General features: G+C 46.7%; 1 protein-coding gene across 1 annotated transcript in view; it reads left to right on the top strand.

Moving 5' to 3' along the window:
- LOC135107122 (AT-rich interactive domain-containing protein 3B-like) overlaps positions 1 to 15,000 on the top strand; it is a 63,936-nt gene that overhangs the window by 262 nt on the left and 48,674 nt on the right. The window contains 2 exon segments of the mRNA XM_064016831.1: positions 71 to 192; positions 1,080 to 1,223. Of these exon segments, the coding sequence (XP_063872901.1) occupies positions 71 to 192; positions 1,080 to 1,223 (266 nt within the window).

Here is a 15,000-nt window from a genome sequence, read left to right as displayed (position 1 = left end):
TCGGCGGCCGGGCGCTGGGCACATTCTGCCTTGTCCCACCGGCGGGCGGCCCCGTGGGTTTTGTGTACAGGGACGCCAAGGGCCAGAATCACTTAGCCGGTAGCTCCCCGCAGAGGCGTGGCCGCGGGGGGCCGTGGTCCGTGCAATGCGGGCCGCGGGGGTCCAGGGAGACCAGCCCAGACTTGCCTCGATGTAGGCATACGTCTTTATCGCTATCACCGCCATTACTGAAGGTTCTGGAAATTTATGTGAAGTGCGGTGGAGCCAAGATTGTCCTCCAAAACGAGCCTCGCGTGGAGGCCGCCCAGCCTCCCGCCCACCGCCCCCTGAGGCCCTGGCCGGGCAGCGGGCGGCGGCAGTGGGTGGCGGGCTCACGCTGCGCTATACTGCCATATATCACACTTATATGATGGCTGTGGTGTGCTGGCTCTGAGGTAAATCACTGTGGTGCTGTGGAGCAGGATTAATGGCGCCAGACGACACGGCCTCGCCTCCTTGTCCGCCACAACAGCATAAACCTTGCGTGATAGCGGCGGCCGCGCCTCGCCACCGCCAACCATCGCTCACCGCGGCAAGTGAATCAACCTCGCGGGGACATTAATCTTGGCGGGTACATGTCCTGCGCGGTGGCCCGGGGAGGGAGAGAGAGAGAGAGAGAGAGAGAGAGAGAGAGAGAGAGAGAGAGAGAGAGAGAGAGAGAGAGTGCAAATAAAAGTTCAAGTTACATAAAATGTTTACACCACAAACATCACATCCTCCCTGATCACGTCCTTTCCTCCCACGGTCACCTTACCTGTCCCGACCTGACCTCACTCTTAAGTTGTTGACCCACGGCCTTCCCATCTCCGCTACAGCCCGCCGCTTCCCCGGTCAGGAGCAAGGCTGGGATGCTGTGATGGAAGACTTGCGCTTTTGTTTCCGTCCTGCACTATATGTTTGTTGATGCGGTTCTTCTTCTTCTTGTTCTTCTTCTCCTACTTCTAGTTCTTGTTCTTGTTCTTCTTGTTCTTTTTCTTTTTGTTGTTGTTGTTGTTGTTGATGTTGTTCTCCTTCTCTTCCTCTTCCTCTTTCTCTTCCAGTATTCTTCAACCTGCATCCTCGCTTTGCCCCAGTCACCACCACCGCCTCTCCCAACACTCACACCGTCACGCCCTCCATTAGACCAAGCATCTCCAGGGCCGCATGTCAGGGGGAGCGGGCGAGAATACCTAAGCAGGGGCAGGGTGAGTGGGAGGGAGAGAGAGGGAGGGGGAAGTTTAGGAGCAGGTGGGGGTGGGGTAGAGTAGGCGACACCTTTCCATCTCCCCGTGGTGATGAGTGGTGGGTCACGACATCTGACTGCACCACTCCTGACATCACCTCTCTCTCTCTCTCTCTCTCTCTCTCTCTCTCTCTCTCTCTCTCTCTCTCTCTCTCTCTCTCTCTCTCTGCTCGTATTGTGTGTGTGTGTGTGTGTGTGTGTGTGTGTGTGTGTGTGTGTGTGTGTGTGTGTGTGTGTGTGTGTGTGTGTGTGTGTCTATCTGCAAACACAAAACATATATAAGGAAGAGAAACAAACACTGTCACATATAGTAATCTAACTTAACCTAATTTAATCTAACCTAACAATAGAAGATAAAAATTCACGTGTTCTTCAGAGAGAGAGAGAGAGAGAGAGAGAGAGAGAGAGGGAGACGGATCTGTGGCTCCTTCCGGGCGCCTCCTTTACAGCCAGTGATTTACACCCTGCGGTCAGTGGAAGGCGGAGTCGAGGGGCCGCTGTGTAGTGTCTTCAAGGGACCTCCATTACAAATTCCTGGACAAGATTGAATGAGACTCGAGGCGTAGGAGAGAGAAGGGGATGAGGAGGAGGAGGAGGTCGTTCTCTGTATACTGTATTTTGGAGACCAGGCCAGCAGATCTCCATTATAAATTCCTAGACAAGATTGAATGAGTCTCGTGACGTAGGAGAGGAGGAGGTGATGGTGGTGGTGGTGGTAGAATGAGAGGAGGAAAAAGAATAGGAGAAAGGGGAAGAGGAGTAAAGTATAAGACGAGGGACGAGGAGGAGAAGAAAGGAGAGGAGAAGAGGAGGAAGGAGGAACGTGAAAAACAGGAGGAACGAATACCAAGTAAGAGGAAGAGAAGGAGGAAGAAAGAAAAGAATGAGGTGAAAGAGAAGAATGACGAAAAAATAACAAGTACAGGAGGGTGAAGAGAAGGAGAAGAAGGAAGGAAGAACGAGGAAAGAAGAAAGAAGAATAGGAGGAATGGGAGAGCTAGAAAACCATAATTTTGTATCTTCAGGAGAGTCTCAGTTAAAATCCTTTGGCAAAAACGGAATACAGAGAGAGAGAGAGAGAGAGAGAGAGAGAGAGAGAGAGAGAGAGAGAGAGAGAGAGAGAGAGAGAGGGAAATTCAAGAGGCGGTGGAGGTCAGTGTTTTCCTGTCTTGTGTTTACCTCCGCCAGGTGAAGAGTGGTGTTGTGGTGACTCTTCTTACCTGCCTCCTCCTCCTCCTGCTTTTCCTCCTCCTCCTTTGACTCTTCCTTTTCTTGTTCTTGCTCATGTTCTTGTCCTCGTTTTCCTTTTTTTCTCTTTTTTCTTCTTCTTCGTCTTCTCTCTCCTCTTCTTCTTCTTCCTCCTCCTCCTCCTCCTCCTCCTCCTCCTCCTCCTCTTTCTCTTTTCTTTCTCGTACAATATCGGGGTCCGCTCAAGAATATAAACAGTTTAACGGGCGACAAAGAGAGAGAGAGAGAGAGAGAGAGAGAGAGAGAGAGAGAGAGAGAGAGAGAGAGAGAGAGAGAGTTATGCGTTGGTAAATACAAGTATTATCCCGTATTAAACACCTCTCCCAAGACCCTTCCTCCTCTTCCTCCTCCTCCTCCTCCTCCTCTTCTTCACCTGAACCTCGTATTGTTTACCTGTTTGACCGTTTATACCTGTCTGTGTTTTCTTCCTTGTGTCATTTGCTCCTCTCTAAAGTTTTGTTTCTTCTCCTTCTTCTTCTTTTTTCTTTTTCTTCTTCTTCTTCTTCTTCTTTTTCTTCTTCTTCTTTTCGTTCTCTTGTATTTGTTCTTATTTTGGATTGTGTTTTTCTATTCCCCTTTTTAGTTAGTGTCCTTGTTATTTTTCTTCTTCGTGTTGTTCTTCCTCTTCATAGTTATCATCATCTTTTCCATTTGAATCATCATCATATCATCGTCAGCATCACCATCATCATCATCACCATCATCTTTTCCTCTTCTCCACCACCTCCCCCTCCTCCTCCTCCTCCTCCTTTCATTCCAAGGTAAGCATCAACAGAACCTATAGCCATCAATATCTTAGCTCCTTCTCCACTTCCTCTCCATCCCTCCACCCCTCCACCCCTCCACCCACCTTTCCAGCCCTTCCCACCACCGCCCTACCAATACCTCCCCTTCTTTCCCTCCACCCAGCTTTTCTCCACTTCTGTTCTGCTCCTAAAGTCCTTCCACCTAACGCTTCTCCACTCCTCCACTCCTCCACCTTGCGTATTGTACCCTCCATTTTTCCATTCTTCTCTCCACTTTGCCTATCCTTTCTTTTCTCTTTAGTTCATTCATCCACTTTCTCTTTTTCTTTTTCCATTTCTTTGCTTTCATTTTTTTTCGTTTTTTTTTCATTTTTCATGTATGTTTGTGTTTGTCTGAATTCTTTCTGTCTGAGAGAGAGAGAGAGAGAGAGAGAGAGAGAGAGAGAGAGAGAGAGAGAGAGAGAGAGAGAGAGAGAGAGAGAGAGAGAGAGAGAGAGATAAATGACAAACAGAAAGATAGATAGACAAAAAGACACACACACTCATCCACCCATCCATTCACCCACCCACCCACACACACACACACACACACACACACACACACACACACACACACACACACACACACACACACACACACACACACACACACACACACACACACACACAACAAACTTTCCTTCAAAACACACGGTGAATCACCCACCTGGAGGAGGCGTAGCATTTGAGGTAACGTAGTGCTGAAGGGCGCCACGTGTTGCCGTTGTTGTCATAGGAGGAGGTGGAGGAGAAAGAGGAGGAGGAGGAGGAGGAGGAGGAGAAGGAGGAGGAGGGGTATTGTGAGCTGGAGAAGGTGCAGGGAAGGTATTGTAGAGAGGCGAAGGGGAGGGACTGGCGAAGGGAGGGCCATTGTAGGGGTTTCCATTGATGGGGTTGATTGTGTGGCCAGATTGGTGTGGGTGTGGATGGGCGAGTGGGTTTTGTGTTAATGGGAGTCAGGGTCACCTTGTGTGTGTGTGTGTGTGTGTGTGTGTGTGTGTGTGTAAGAGGTGTTTGTTATCTTGATGTTCTGTCACTGATATACTTTCTCTCTCTCTCTCTCTCTCTCTCTCTCTCTCTCTCTCTCTCTCTCTCTCTCTCTCTCTCTCTCTCTCTCTCTCTCTCTCTCTCTCTCTCTCTCTCTCTCTCTCTCTCTCTCTCTCTCTCTCTCTCTCCACTCCTTATCCACCCAGTCTGATCCACATGTTTTCTCTCACCGTTCAATCCATCCCTCCTTTTTTCCCTCCTCGTCCCATTCATCCCGTACTGCTCTCTCTCCTCTCCTCTTCCTCCTCCTCCTACTCCTGCTCCTGCTCCTGCTCCTCCTCCTCCTCCTCCTCTTCCTCCTCCTCCTCCTCGTAAACCCAGGTCTGTGGTTTGGGCAGCGATGGACTAACATTCAAATACCAAATTAAATTGTCTATGGAGTTACCGGGAGGCGAGGAAGATCCTGGGCGTGTGAGGCCGAGGTGCCGCAGGGCCTGGGGCTGCCCACTCCCGCTGGGGCGCGCTGCCTTCCTGCCTGGCTGACTCGTGGTGGTTGGATGAATGGCTAGCTACTGGTGCTGACTTGGTGGTAGCGGTGGTGGTGGCGGTGGTGGTGGTGGTGATGGTGGTGAAAGAAGGGAAAGGGTAAGGGAATGGTATAGCCAGGGAGAAGGAGTTTGGGAATGAATTAAGAAGGGAAAAAGGAAGTGAAGGAGTGAAGGAAGAGAGAGAAAGGAAGGGAGAGAAGGAAGGAAGGAAGGGAAGAGGGAGAGGGTCTTATATCTTAAAAGTTCAGTATCCAAAGATTTGCTTCTGCCCAATGACATTCAATCTCTCTCTCTCTCTCTCCCTCCCTCCCCCCATCACCACCAACCACTCACTCCCTCACCCACTCACCCACCCCGTCACACTTTCTTTAATTCCCAAACTTCCCCAGAAATATTCCCTTGTATTTTTTCGTCTTTTAATTAACTGACTACATTCCAAACGTACCCCCTCCATCCCCTGCCCACCCTATCACCGTATCACCCCCTCTTCCCTCCCCCATCACGCCCCTCACCGATCAGGCGGCCCGTCACTTGATGTAAGAGTTTGGCATTAATGGTTTTAATTTAAGGTAATGATGGGGTAGTGTAGTCCTTCCCAGTGGGGTATCTGCGCCGCCCCTGCTCTTGTGCCCCGCCCCTGGAGCCCTTACCCTGCCTTGCCCTTGCCTCTGCCCCGGTCCGTCTCTCTCTCTCTCTCTCTCTCTCTCTCTCTCTCTCTCTCTCTCTCTCTCTCTCTCTCTCTCTCTCTCTCTCTCTCTCTCTCTCTGTCCCTGCCGCCTCATCACCTTCACCGTCTTTGCCGTCTTTGGTAACTGTTGTTATCTTTCTCTCTTTCCCTTTTTTTTCCTGTTTTCCTCCTCGTTTCTCTTTTTTTTTTTCGTTGTCTTTTTTTTACTTTCGGTCTTTTGTTTCTTATTTTGTTTTGATTTTGTTTGTTTTTTCTTTCTCCTTCTCTCTCTCTCTCCTTTCCCTTTTATTTCCCTTTCCCTTCCTCTTATCTTTCTTCATTTCCTACATGCCATCCCTCTCCTTTGCTCCTTTTATTTCCCTTCCTCTTCTCATCTCTTTCTAACTTTCCTCCAGTCCATCTTTTTCTTTATTTTCCTTACGGTTTTTCTTTTTCTGCCCCTGTTCCTTCTTCCTCTCCCCTCCCTTTCTTTCTTCTATCTCCCCATTGTTAACTTACACTTTCCTCTCTTTCTCCCTCCTCCATCTTTCCCTTTTCTACCTTTCCAGTCTCTTAGATTCTCTTTACTCAATACTAACCCTCTTTTCTTCACAATAGCAGCATTTCCTCTCCCATCTATCATCCTTTCCACATTCTAAACTGACTAACTAGCACTTTCCTTTCCGTCAGTCCATTCCACAGGGTTACTCGGAAATGCTCAGCCTCTCTCGTGTTTTCCGTCTTTGGCTATTAATTTTATCCTCGCCGCTGTGGAGTGTCGTTAAAGGAAGGTCGGGAAGGGATGAATGAGGGAAGGAGCATAGATAGAGCATAGTAAGGAAGGAAAATGAAGGGAAGGGAAGGGATGGGGCAAAACGAAGAGATGGGAAGGAAGAGGAGGGGAGAAGTCAATAAAGATTTTCTAGACTGAACGGGACAAATAAAAAATGCAGAACGAAAAAGAACAGAGCAAGACGATGAAACGGCGATAAATATAATGAAATAAAAAGACAAAACAATTATTCATAGATGAAAACAAAGAAAAACATGAAAAAAGGGAACAAATGAAGGGGAAAAGTTTGTTTGAAGATTTTTAAACTATTGCCTTCGTCAAAATTTGCAGATAAAAGAGGAAGAAAGAAGAAACAAAGGATTAAAAAAAAAACTTGGAGAAAGAGGGAGAAGAGAAGGATGATGGAAGAAATTAAAGAAATGGAGGAATATTACGAGAAAGGAAAAGAAAGAAGAGTAAGAAGATAATGAGTCTGTATAAAAAGTAGAAAGAAGAGAAGAAGGGACAAAAAAGAGCAAAAAAAAATGAGGAGTAAGAGGAAGAAGAAAGTAAAAAAAAAGGAGAAGAAAGAAGAGAAGGAGGAGGTGCACTTTTAAAACTTGAGCTAAAGTGTTTTACTAAGTTAGTTTTAAGAGGCAGTGTTGGATCTCTTTGTCCCTTTCTCTCTCTCTCTCTCTCTCTCTCTCTCTCTCTCTCTCTCTCTCTCTCTCTCTCTCTCTCTCTCTCTCTCTCTCTCTCTCTCTCTCTCTCTCTCTCTCTCTCTCTCTCTCTCTCTCTCTCTCTCTCTCTCTCTCTCTCTCTCTCTCTCTCTCTCTCTCTCTCTCTCGCTCTATTTAACTCTCTTTTCCTTCTTCCTTTGATTGTATATCTCGAAGGAATGGAAATGAGCGAAAAGAAAAGAAGGAAAGAGAGAGGCGAAAAGTGGATGTATTTGGCATGACTCTCTCTCTCTCTCTCTCTCTCTCTCTCTCTCTCTCTCTCTCTCTCTCTCTCTCTCTCTCTCTCTCTCTCTCTCTCTCTCTCTCTCTCTCTCTCTCTGTCGGACATTCCATTAAAGTTTGGGGCTGGCCATGCGTCTTTCACTGTCCAGGATTAGTGGCTGTCTTACCTCCACCTGGGAACTCCGCACGTGCTAATCCTCTCTCTCTCTCTCTCTCTCTCTCTCTCTCTCTCTCTCTCTCTCTCTCTCTCTCTCTCTCTCTCTCTCTCTCTCTCTCTCTCTCTCTCTCTCTCTCGTTCTCTCTCGCTCTTGTTCTCCTCTCTTCTCCTTTTCCTTCTTTCTATGCTAATATAACTCGAAGAAGGAAAGAGAGAGAAAGAAAAGTGGGTGTATTTGGTTGGTATGATATATTCTCTCTCTCTCTCTCTCTCTCTCTCTCTCTCTCTCTCTCTCTCTCTCTCTCTCTCTCTCTCTCTCTCTCTCTCTCTCTCTCTCTCTCTCTCTCTCTCTGTGTGTGTGTGTGTGTGTGTGTGTGTGTGTGTGTGTGTGTGTGTGTGTGTGTGTGTGTGTGTGTGTGTGTGTGTTTACCGGTGCTGTGGCTTATGATGAGAATTATAAAGGAAAGATCGTGAGGGAGGAGGAGTAGGAGGATGAGAAGGAGAAAGAGGAGGAAGAGGAGGAGTGAAGACGGATCTATCTGTCCCGATCGTGACTTTTGGAGGAAGACACAGACGTGACGCACCGATACCTGGTGTGATCCTCACCTTATACGGCTGTTTAGGAAGAGGAGGAGGAGGAGGAGGAGAAGGAGGAGGAGGAGGAGGAGGAGGAGAAGGGCTACATAGGATAACCAAACAGTAAGAAACCTTTAGATCCTTTCATGTTGTTTGGGAATCTGAGAGGACTGGATACGAGATGACTGGATGACATAGGAGAATTGTACAGTGCAGGTGAATAAGGGTGAGGAGAAGGAACGTAGAGCAACACAAAGGAAGAACAAACATCAGCATATCTCTATGGGTCTGCTTGTGAGGAAGAGAACTGGTGAGATGGAAGAGGAGGAGGAGAAGGAAGAGGAGGAGGAGGGATATCATAAAACCTAAAGGAGAACGGAGGATAAAGAGAAGGATGCAGGTTAGAGAAGGTGGGGAATGGGAGAGCCTTGTTCTTTGCTATTCTATTCTCCCACGCGTTTTTTACTTACAATACTGCGCCATCATTACCTATTAAGTTTCGTACTATTTTTTTTTCTTTATGTCATTTTATTTAGTATCAGTGAGAGTGCGTAATTAAATAACAGGCTTCTCCGTGGATTCACTTAAGGCGTCTTGAATCCCAAGTTACACGTATTATAACTTAATAAAGAGTTTGCAGGGACTGATTAGAGGCTTAGTGTGGATTAAATAAAGGCAGTGAATTCCTGGTATTAGATGCAGAGGAAATGAAAAACTCTCTCTCTCTCTCTCTCTCTCTCTCTCTCTCTCTCTCTCTCTCTCTCTCTCTCTCTCTCTCTCTCTCTCTCTCTCTCTCTCTCTCTCTGTACAAAACATACCTTCTAATATCCACCTATCATCCCTCCCCATATAATTTATCTAATCTTTCCTATCTGTCATGGGTCATCATATCTCTTTTATCTATTCCTCTACAACCCCCACCCCCACCACCCTCCTTCCACCACGCCTCCTACCACGCCCCCCACCACGCCTGGGTCCTCATGCATTATTCTGCCCTCGGGTCCTAACGCCTTCCAAGTTCGGTTCCCACGCCGCCGCCTCCCGCAGTTCACCTTCTGGGTCTTGGCATTCTCCCCTCTGTGATGATGGGCATAGCGTGATGTATATGAAGAGTGAGGCTGTGGTCTGCTCTGTTAGTCTCTCTCTCTCTCTCTCTCTCTCTCTCTCTCTCTCTCTCTCTCTCTCTCTCTCTCTCTCTCTCTCTCTCTCTGATTTTTTCTTCACTTTTACTTAATTATTGTCCTCTTTCTTGTTTTCTTTCTTCTAAAAATAAAAGAAAGGCAGGAAAAGGAAGGAAAAAAGGAAAAAAAGAAGGAAGAAAGGGAAAAGCCATAGAATTGTATGGAGGGTGGAGGAAATACAGAAGAAAGAATAAAATGGAGGATGAAAGAGAAGGAAATAAGAAAGTTGAGAAGGAAAGAAGGAAGGAACGAAGGGGAGATAAGGGAGGAAGGTAGGAAAGGGAAGGAAGGAAGGAAGGAAGGAAGGGAATCTTGGGAGGAAAGGGATGAAAAGAAGAGAAGAAGGAAGGAAAGAAGGAAAGTAACTAAGTACGGAAGGAATGAAGGAAGGAAGGGAAGGTAGTGAGTGAAATCTGCAAAAATATACGAGGTTTAACAGATTTTTGTTGACATTGAAAAATAAATGAGTTACTTCCCTTGGGTTGGGGGGGGCAGGGATGTCGTACGTAGGCCTAACAGGAGGAAGTGCAGGCCTACACACACACACACACACACACACACACACACACACACACACACACACACACACACACACACACACACACACACACACACACACACACACACACAATAAGGTCCTTTTAAACTTAGTCGTTGATGTTTACTACTACTACTACTACTACTACTACTATTATATCCTTCTTCATTTTTCCATCTATTCCTTTTTTTATATCCATTTATTCCTGTCGCTCTTATATTTATCTTATTTCTTCTTTTTTTATTTCTCTGTTCATTAACAATATCTTATCTATTTCTCTCTTCTTTCTCTTCATTTATGTTATTTTCTTATTTTTTCCATCTATCTTTTATCTTGTTCTATCCACCGTATCCTGATCATTTTTCTATCATATCCTTCAATCCTTGTCTTCATTCTTCCATTCCGTCCTTTTTTACTCCAATCCTTCTATCCATCCTAACCCAATATCCTTCCATTTTAGCAAACCTTCCTTCTTTCCCCTCCTCCACCCATCCATCTTCCCTTCCATCTTTCCATTCCACTCCCCGGAAATAGCGCCCACACAACATTAGTGGGATAGTTACTGTCACACACACACACTCACACACACACACACACACACACACACACACACACACACACACACACACACACACACACACACACACACACACACACACACCTAGCATCCCTCCCATCCCTCTTTTTTCTTTCCTTTCCTTTTTTTGCCCCCTCTCCTCTTCCATCCCATCTTTATCCCCTCCCAATCCCTCCCATTTGTCCCTATCCACCTCCTTTCCTTCCCCCATTCATTCAGTCTCCTTCCATTCATGTACTTCTCCACATATCATCTTGCCTTACTCCATTAGTTCTTAACCTTGTCCTTCTATTAATAACTCATATTAACTTGTATTTCTTTCATTCCACATTCACATATAAGCACACACAGATAGACAGAGAGACAGAAGGACAGATAGATAGATAGATAGATAGATAGATAGATTGATTGATTGATAGATAGAGAAGAAAGAGGAAGAGGCAGAAAAAACATAAGTTGGAAGTAAGTAAAAAGAGGAAGAAAAGAGGAAACAGGAGGAAGAGGACCAGGCAGAGGAGGAGGAGGAGGAAGGGAAACAGGAGGAGGTAGCGCCTAGCTGTCTGCCGTCTGTCTCTTGTTTTGACACTCCGCAGGCACCCAAGTGCTTGCCTGGGCCTCCTCTTCCTCCTCCTCCTCCTCCTCCTCCTCCTATCTTCACTTCTCCGCTCTCCCTTCTATTTCTTCCTACTCTTTACTCCTCCCTCTTGTTTTGTTTTCATTTTTCTTTCCTTTTAGCGCCTTCTTGTTTTGTCATTTATTCTTCCTTCTCTTCTTATCCTCCTCCTTATTTACCTCTTCCATATCACCACCACCATCATCGTCATCATCATCATCATCATCATCATCATCATAGTTCATTTCCTCTCCATCGTTATCATCGTCATCTCTCCTCCCTGCTCCCCCTCCTCCTCCTCCTCCTCCTTTTCCTCCTGCTCCTCCTGCTCCTCCTGCTTCTCCTGCTCCTCCTCCTCTCCCACCTCCTCCTCCTCCTCACCCTGTAATCGCCAGTGCAATACATCAATACAAGGAACCACCTGAGGCTACCTGGCGCCCGACTAATGACCAGGTACTTGGGGTACTTGGCCTTAATTGTCATATTCCAGCCACAACCTGATATCTCCTCCTCTTCTTCCTCCTCCTCCTCCTCCTCCTCCTCCTCCGTTAATACCTCTCTTATTCCTTGTTTGTTTTTCTGGTATATACTCTCTCTCTCTCTCTCTCTCTCTCTCTCTCTCTCTCTCTCTCTCTCTCTCTCTCTCTCTCTCTCTCTCTCTCTCTCTCTCTCTCTCTCTCTCTCTCTCTCTCTCTCTCTCTCTCTCGTGAAGGCTTCAATGGTCCTATAGGTTTACTTATTGAAGGCCCTGATGGACGAGCCAGGACCGCGGTAGTGCAGGCAGGTTTTTTATCTCTTTACTAAAGTCCACCAGAGCCCGCCTATGTATTAGCAATGGAAGGCAAAAAGTAGGGAGGAGGAGGAAGAGGAAAAGGAGGAGGAAGAGGAGGAGGAGGAGGAGGAGGAGGAGGAGGAGGAGGAGGTTGAAGAAGAAGAGTAAAAGGCAACAACAACAACAACAACAACAACAACTACAGCTGTTTTTTTTTTCTTATAATTTTGTTTCCCTTGGCCGGTGCCCCTCTTACATCAAAAACTACTACTACTACTACTACTACTACTACTACTACTACTACTACTACTACTATTTCCACTACTACTATCACTACTACTACTAATGCAAAAACAAGAAGACGAACAAGAACTGTAAATAAGAACAACAACAACACGTACGAGAACAAGAACAAGAACGAGAAGGCGAGAGGAGAAAATATATTGACTGTTCGTGGAAAGAGAAGGAGGAGGAAGAAGAAGAAAATGGAGAAGGTGAAGAAGGAGCCGATCTGTTATTTATTTATACAGTCAGTCTTCCACCTTGGCCAGTCATCAGCACACGTGTGGCTCGTCATCACTCACCGTCATCACTCATCGTCAACAGAAGCGTAAATCACCAACACCACCACCACCACCACCACCACCACCATCTTTTATCACCACCACCACTGCTTTTTTAATGAGTGTATGTATGTGTTAATAGTGATGTTACCGGTGGTGATAGTGGTGGTGACGGTGGTGATGGTGGTGGTGGTGTTTGTCTGTCATTTCTCTCAGTGATTGCTAAACTTGTTATGTTTCTTGTTCTTGTTCTTGCTGTTATTGTTCTTGTTCATCATCATTCTCTCTCTCTCTCTCTCTCTCTCTCTCTCTCTCTCTCTCTCTCTCTCTCTCTCTCTCTCTCTCTCTCTCTCTCTCTCTCTCTCTCTCTCTCTCTCTCTCTCTCTCTCTCTCTCTCTCTCTCTCTCTCTCTCTCTCTCTCTCTCTCTCTCTCTCTCTCTCTCTCTCTCTCTCTCTCTCTCTCTCTCTCTCTCTCTCTCTCTCTCTCTCTCTCTCTCTCCCGAACTACCTAGCAATTCCACCACCACCACCACCACCACTAGCACCACCTCCTCCTCCTCCTCCTCCTCCTCCTCAAGGAAGGACCAAAAGGTCTGTTGCTGTTTGGCTTTCGTTTGTATTCCTCCTCCTCCTCCTCCTCCTGATCTCTCACAAACGTAAAAGTCTACGGGGCTCCTTACTCAGATTTCACTAAGACGAGAGAGAGAGAGAGAGAGAGAGAGAGAGAGAGAGAGAGAGAGAGAGAGAGAGAGAGAGAGAGAGAGAGAGAGAGAGAGAGAGAGAGAGAGACCTATTATTATTATTATTATTATCATTATTATTATTATTATTATTATTATTATTATTATTATTATTATCATTATTATTGTTATTATTGTTGTTGTTGTTGTTGTTAATAGCACAAACTTAATTTGCATTTCAGTGGGCATTTTTTTTTTATCGGATTTTTGTTGCCCTTGGTCAGTGTCCCTCCTACATAAAAAAAATGTCACTAATACTGTCTTTTCTCTTCCTCGGCAGGTTGGTACTGATTAAAGTCACACTGAAAGAAGTATATGTAAGTAGCTGTGTGTGTGTGTGTGTGTGTGTGTGTGTGTGTGTGTGTGTGAGGCGGTCATGAGAGGAGGAAGAGGAGAAGGCGTGACTAGATGGAGAAGAGGAAGTGACAGGAGAGAGAGAGAGAGAGAGAGAGAGAGAGAGAGAGAGAGAGAGAGAGAGAGAGAGAGAGAGAGAGAGAGAGAGAGGTATTATGTATTTCTTGTCTGTTTGTGTTTTTTACGTGTTAATTCTTTTCTTTATAATAGGAAACCACTCCAATTACATCTACAACTTTATATGTTTTAACCCCTTTCGTATTCACACATTATACCTTTCACTCCTAACACTATTTAATTTCTTGCCTCACTCGAGTCGCCTTAAATTATTTTCTCGAACCACAAGCTCCAAGAATTTATACTAAACCTTAACATTCTAATTCCGATTAACTCTAGCTTAGTTAAGTTTTGATATGCTTCTTTACTCATCATATCGTAAGGATCTTCATAATCGGCGGTATATGACCCAAATGTTGAATGTAAGTTAGCGTTCCAGACACACCCACACCCTAGTTTGTGTCCTTTAATGTCCGTGGTAGCAGTTTGTCCTCCTCGCGCCCTTCGGAAGCAGATCTCGTAGCAGCAGTAGCAGGAGAAGAAGAGAAGCAGGAGGAGGAGCAGGAGCATCATCAAGAGGCAGTCGGGCCATAAAGTTTGGCTGGAGGCGGAATCAGAGAGCTCACGTGTAACTATAATTATGTATAATATTTCTCGGTCCCTTTTAATGTGTTTCTGGTGTCACTACTTAGACAAGACGAACACACCCGCGCACACATCCATTTGGATCACAAGGCGCAATTAGTCGGGTCGTATATCCGCCGGTGATAGAAGGTGATTGAGAAAAAGCCGACGAGGGGCAGGACCTTGGAGCACCACCCGCCCATTACGGCCGGCTGTTCCGCTCCTCACCCTCACGGTTAATCGAGTTTATATGCAAATGTCCACATAATTGTCGTCTTCATGTTGGAGCTGAGCGAAACCATAGGCATCAGGGGCCATTTATTTGTATTGTTATTTACTGCGGTGAGAGAGGGGGGAGGGCAGGGAGAGAGAGAGGGAGAGGGAAGGGTATAGGAGGGAGGAAAGGAGGGACTGAAGGGGGGAGGTAGATGGAGGCCCCCTAAAGAAGGGGCGGCGAGCCAATTTGGAGAGAAGAGAAAAAGTGAGTGAGCGAGAGCGAGAGAAAGAAACTGAAGGGAGATGAAGGAGAGAGAGAGAGAGAGAGAGAGAGAGAGAGAGAGAGAGAGAGAGAGAGAGAGAGAGAGAGAGAGAGAGGACGGGAAGGTCTTGGTCTGTGTGGAGGGAGATGGTTGATTTTGATATGGATGTGATTTATTGAGGTCATCACTCTTGCCGCTGGAGATGAGCTCATACGGGGCCTGAGGAGAGAGGGAGGGGCGGAGTACCGGGGCCGGGGCGGGGCGGGGAACGGGGGCGGGGAGCGGTAGCGTGCGGGGCTGCGCTAAGTGGGCGGGTGTTGTGCCCGGAGGCGGAGGTCGTGTCAGTCTAGCCATGCCCGCCGCGCCGCCCCATAGTGCCCTGCCTCCCCCGGGCGTTGTGAGGCTGTTACTCGTATGCTCCACCACCACCACCATCACCACCACCACCACCACCACCACCACCACCACCACCGCCGCCGCCGCCGTCGCCGCCGCTGCATGCTGTAATTGCCGCGCCACAAAATGAGATGTTTAATATT

This window comes from Scylla paramamosain, chromosome 14 (genome assembly GCF_035594125.1).
Source record: "Scylla paramamosain isolate STU-SP2022 chromosome 14, ASM3559412v1, whole genome shotgun sequence".
In the NCBI taxonomy this organism is placed as follows: Eukaryota; Metazoa; Arthropoda; class Malacostraca; order Decapoda; family Portunidae; genus Scylla; species Scylla paramamosain.
Note: the sequence above shows the minus strand (reverse complement) of the source record. Positions and strands in the feature narration are given on the sequence as shown.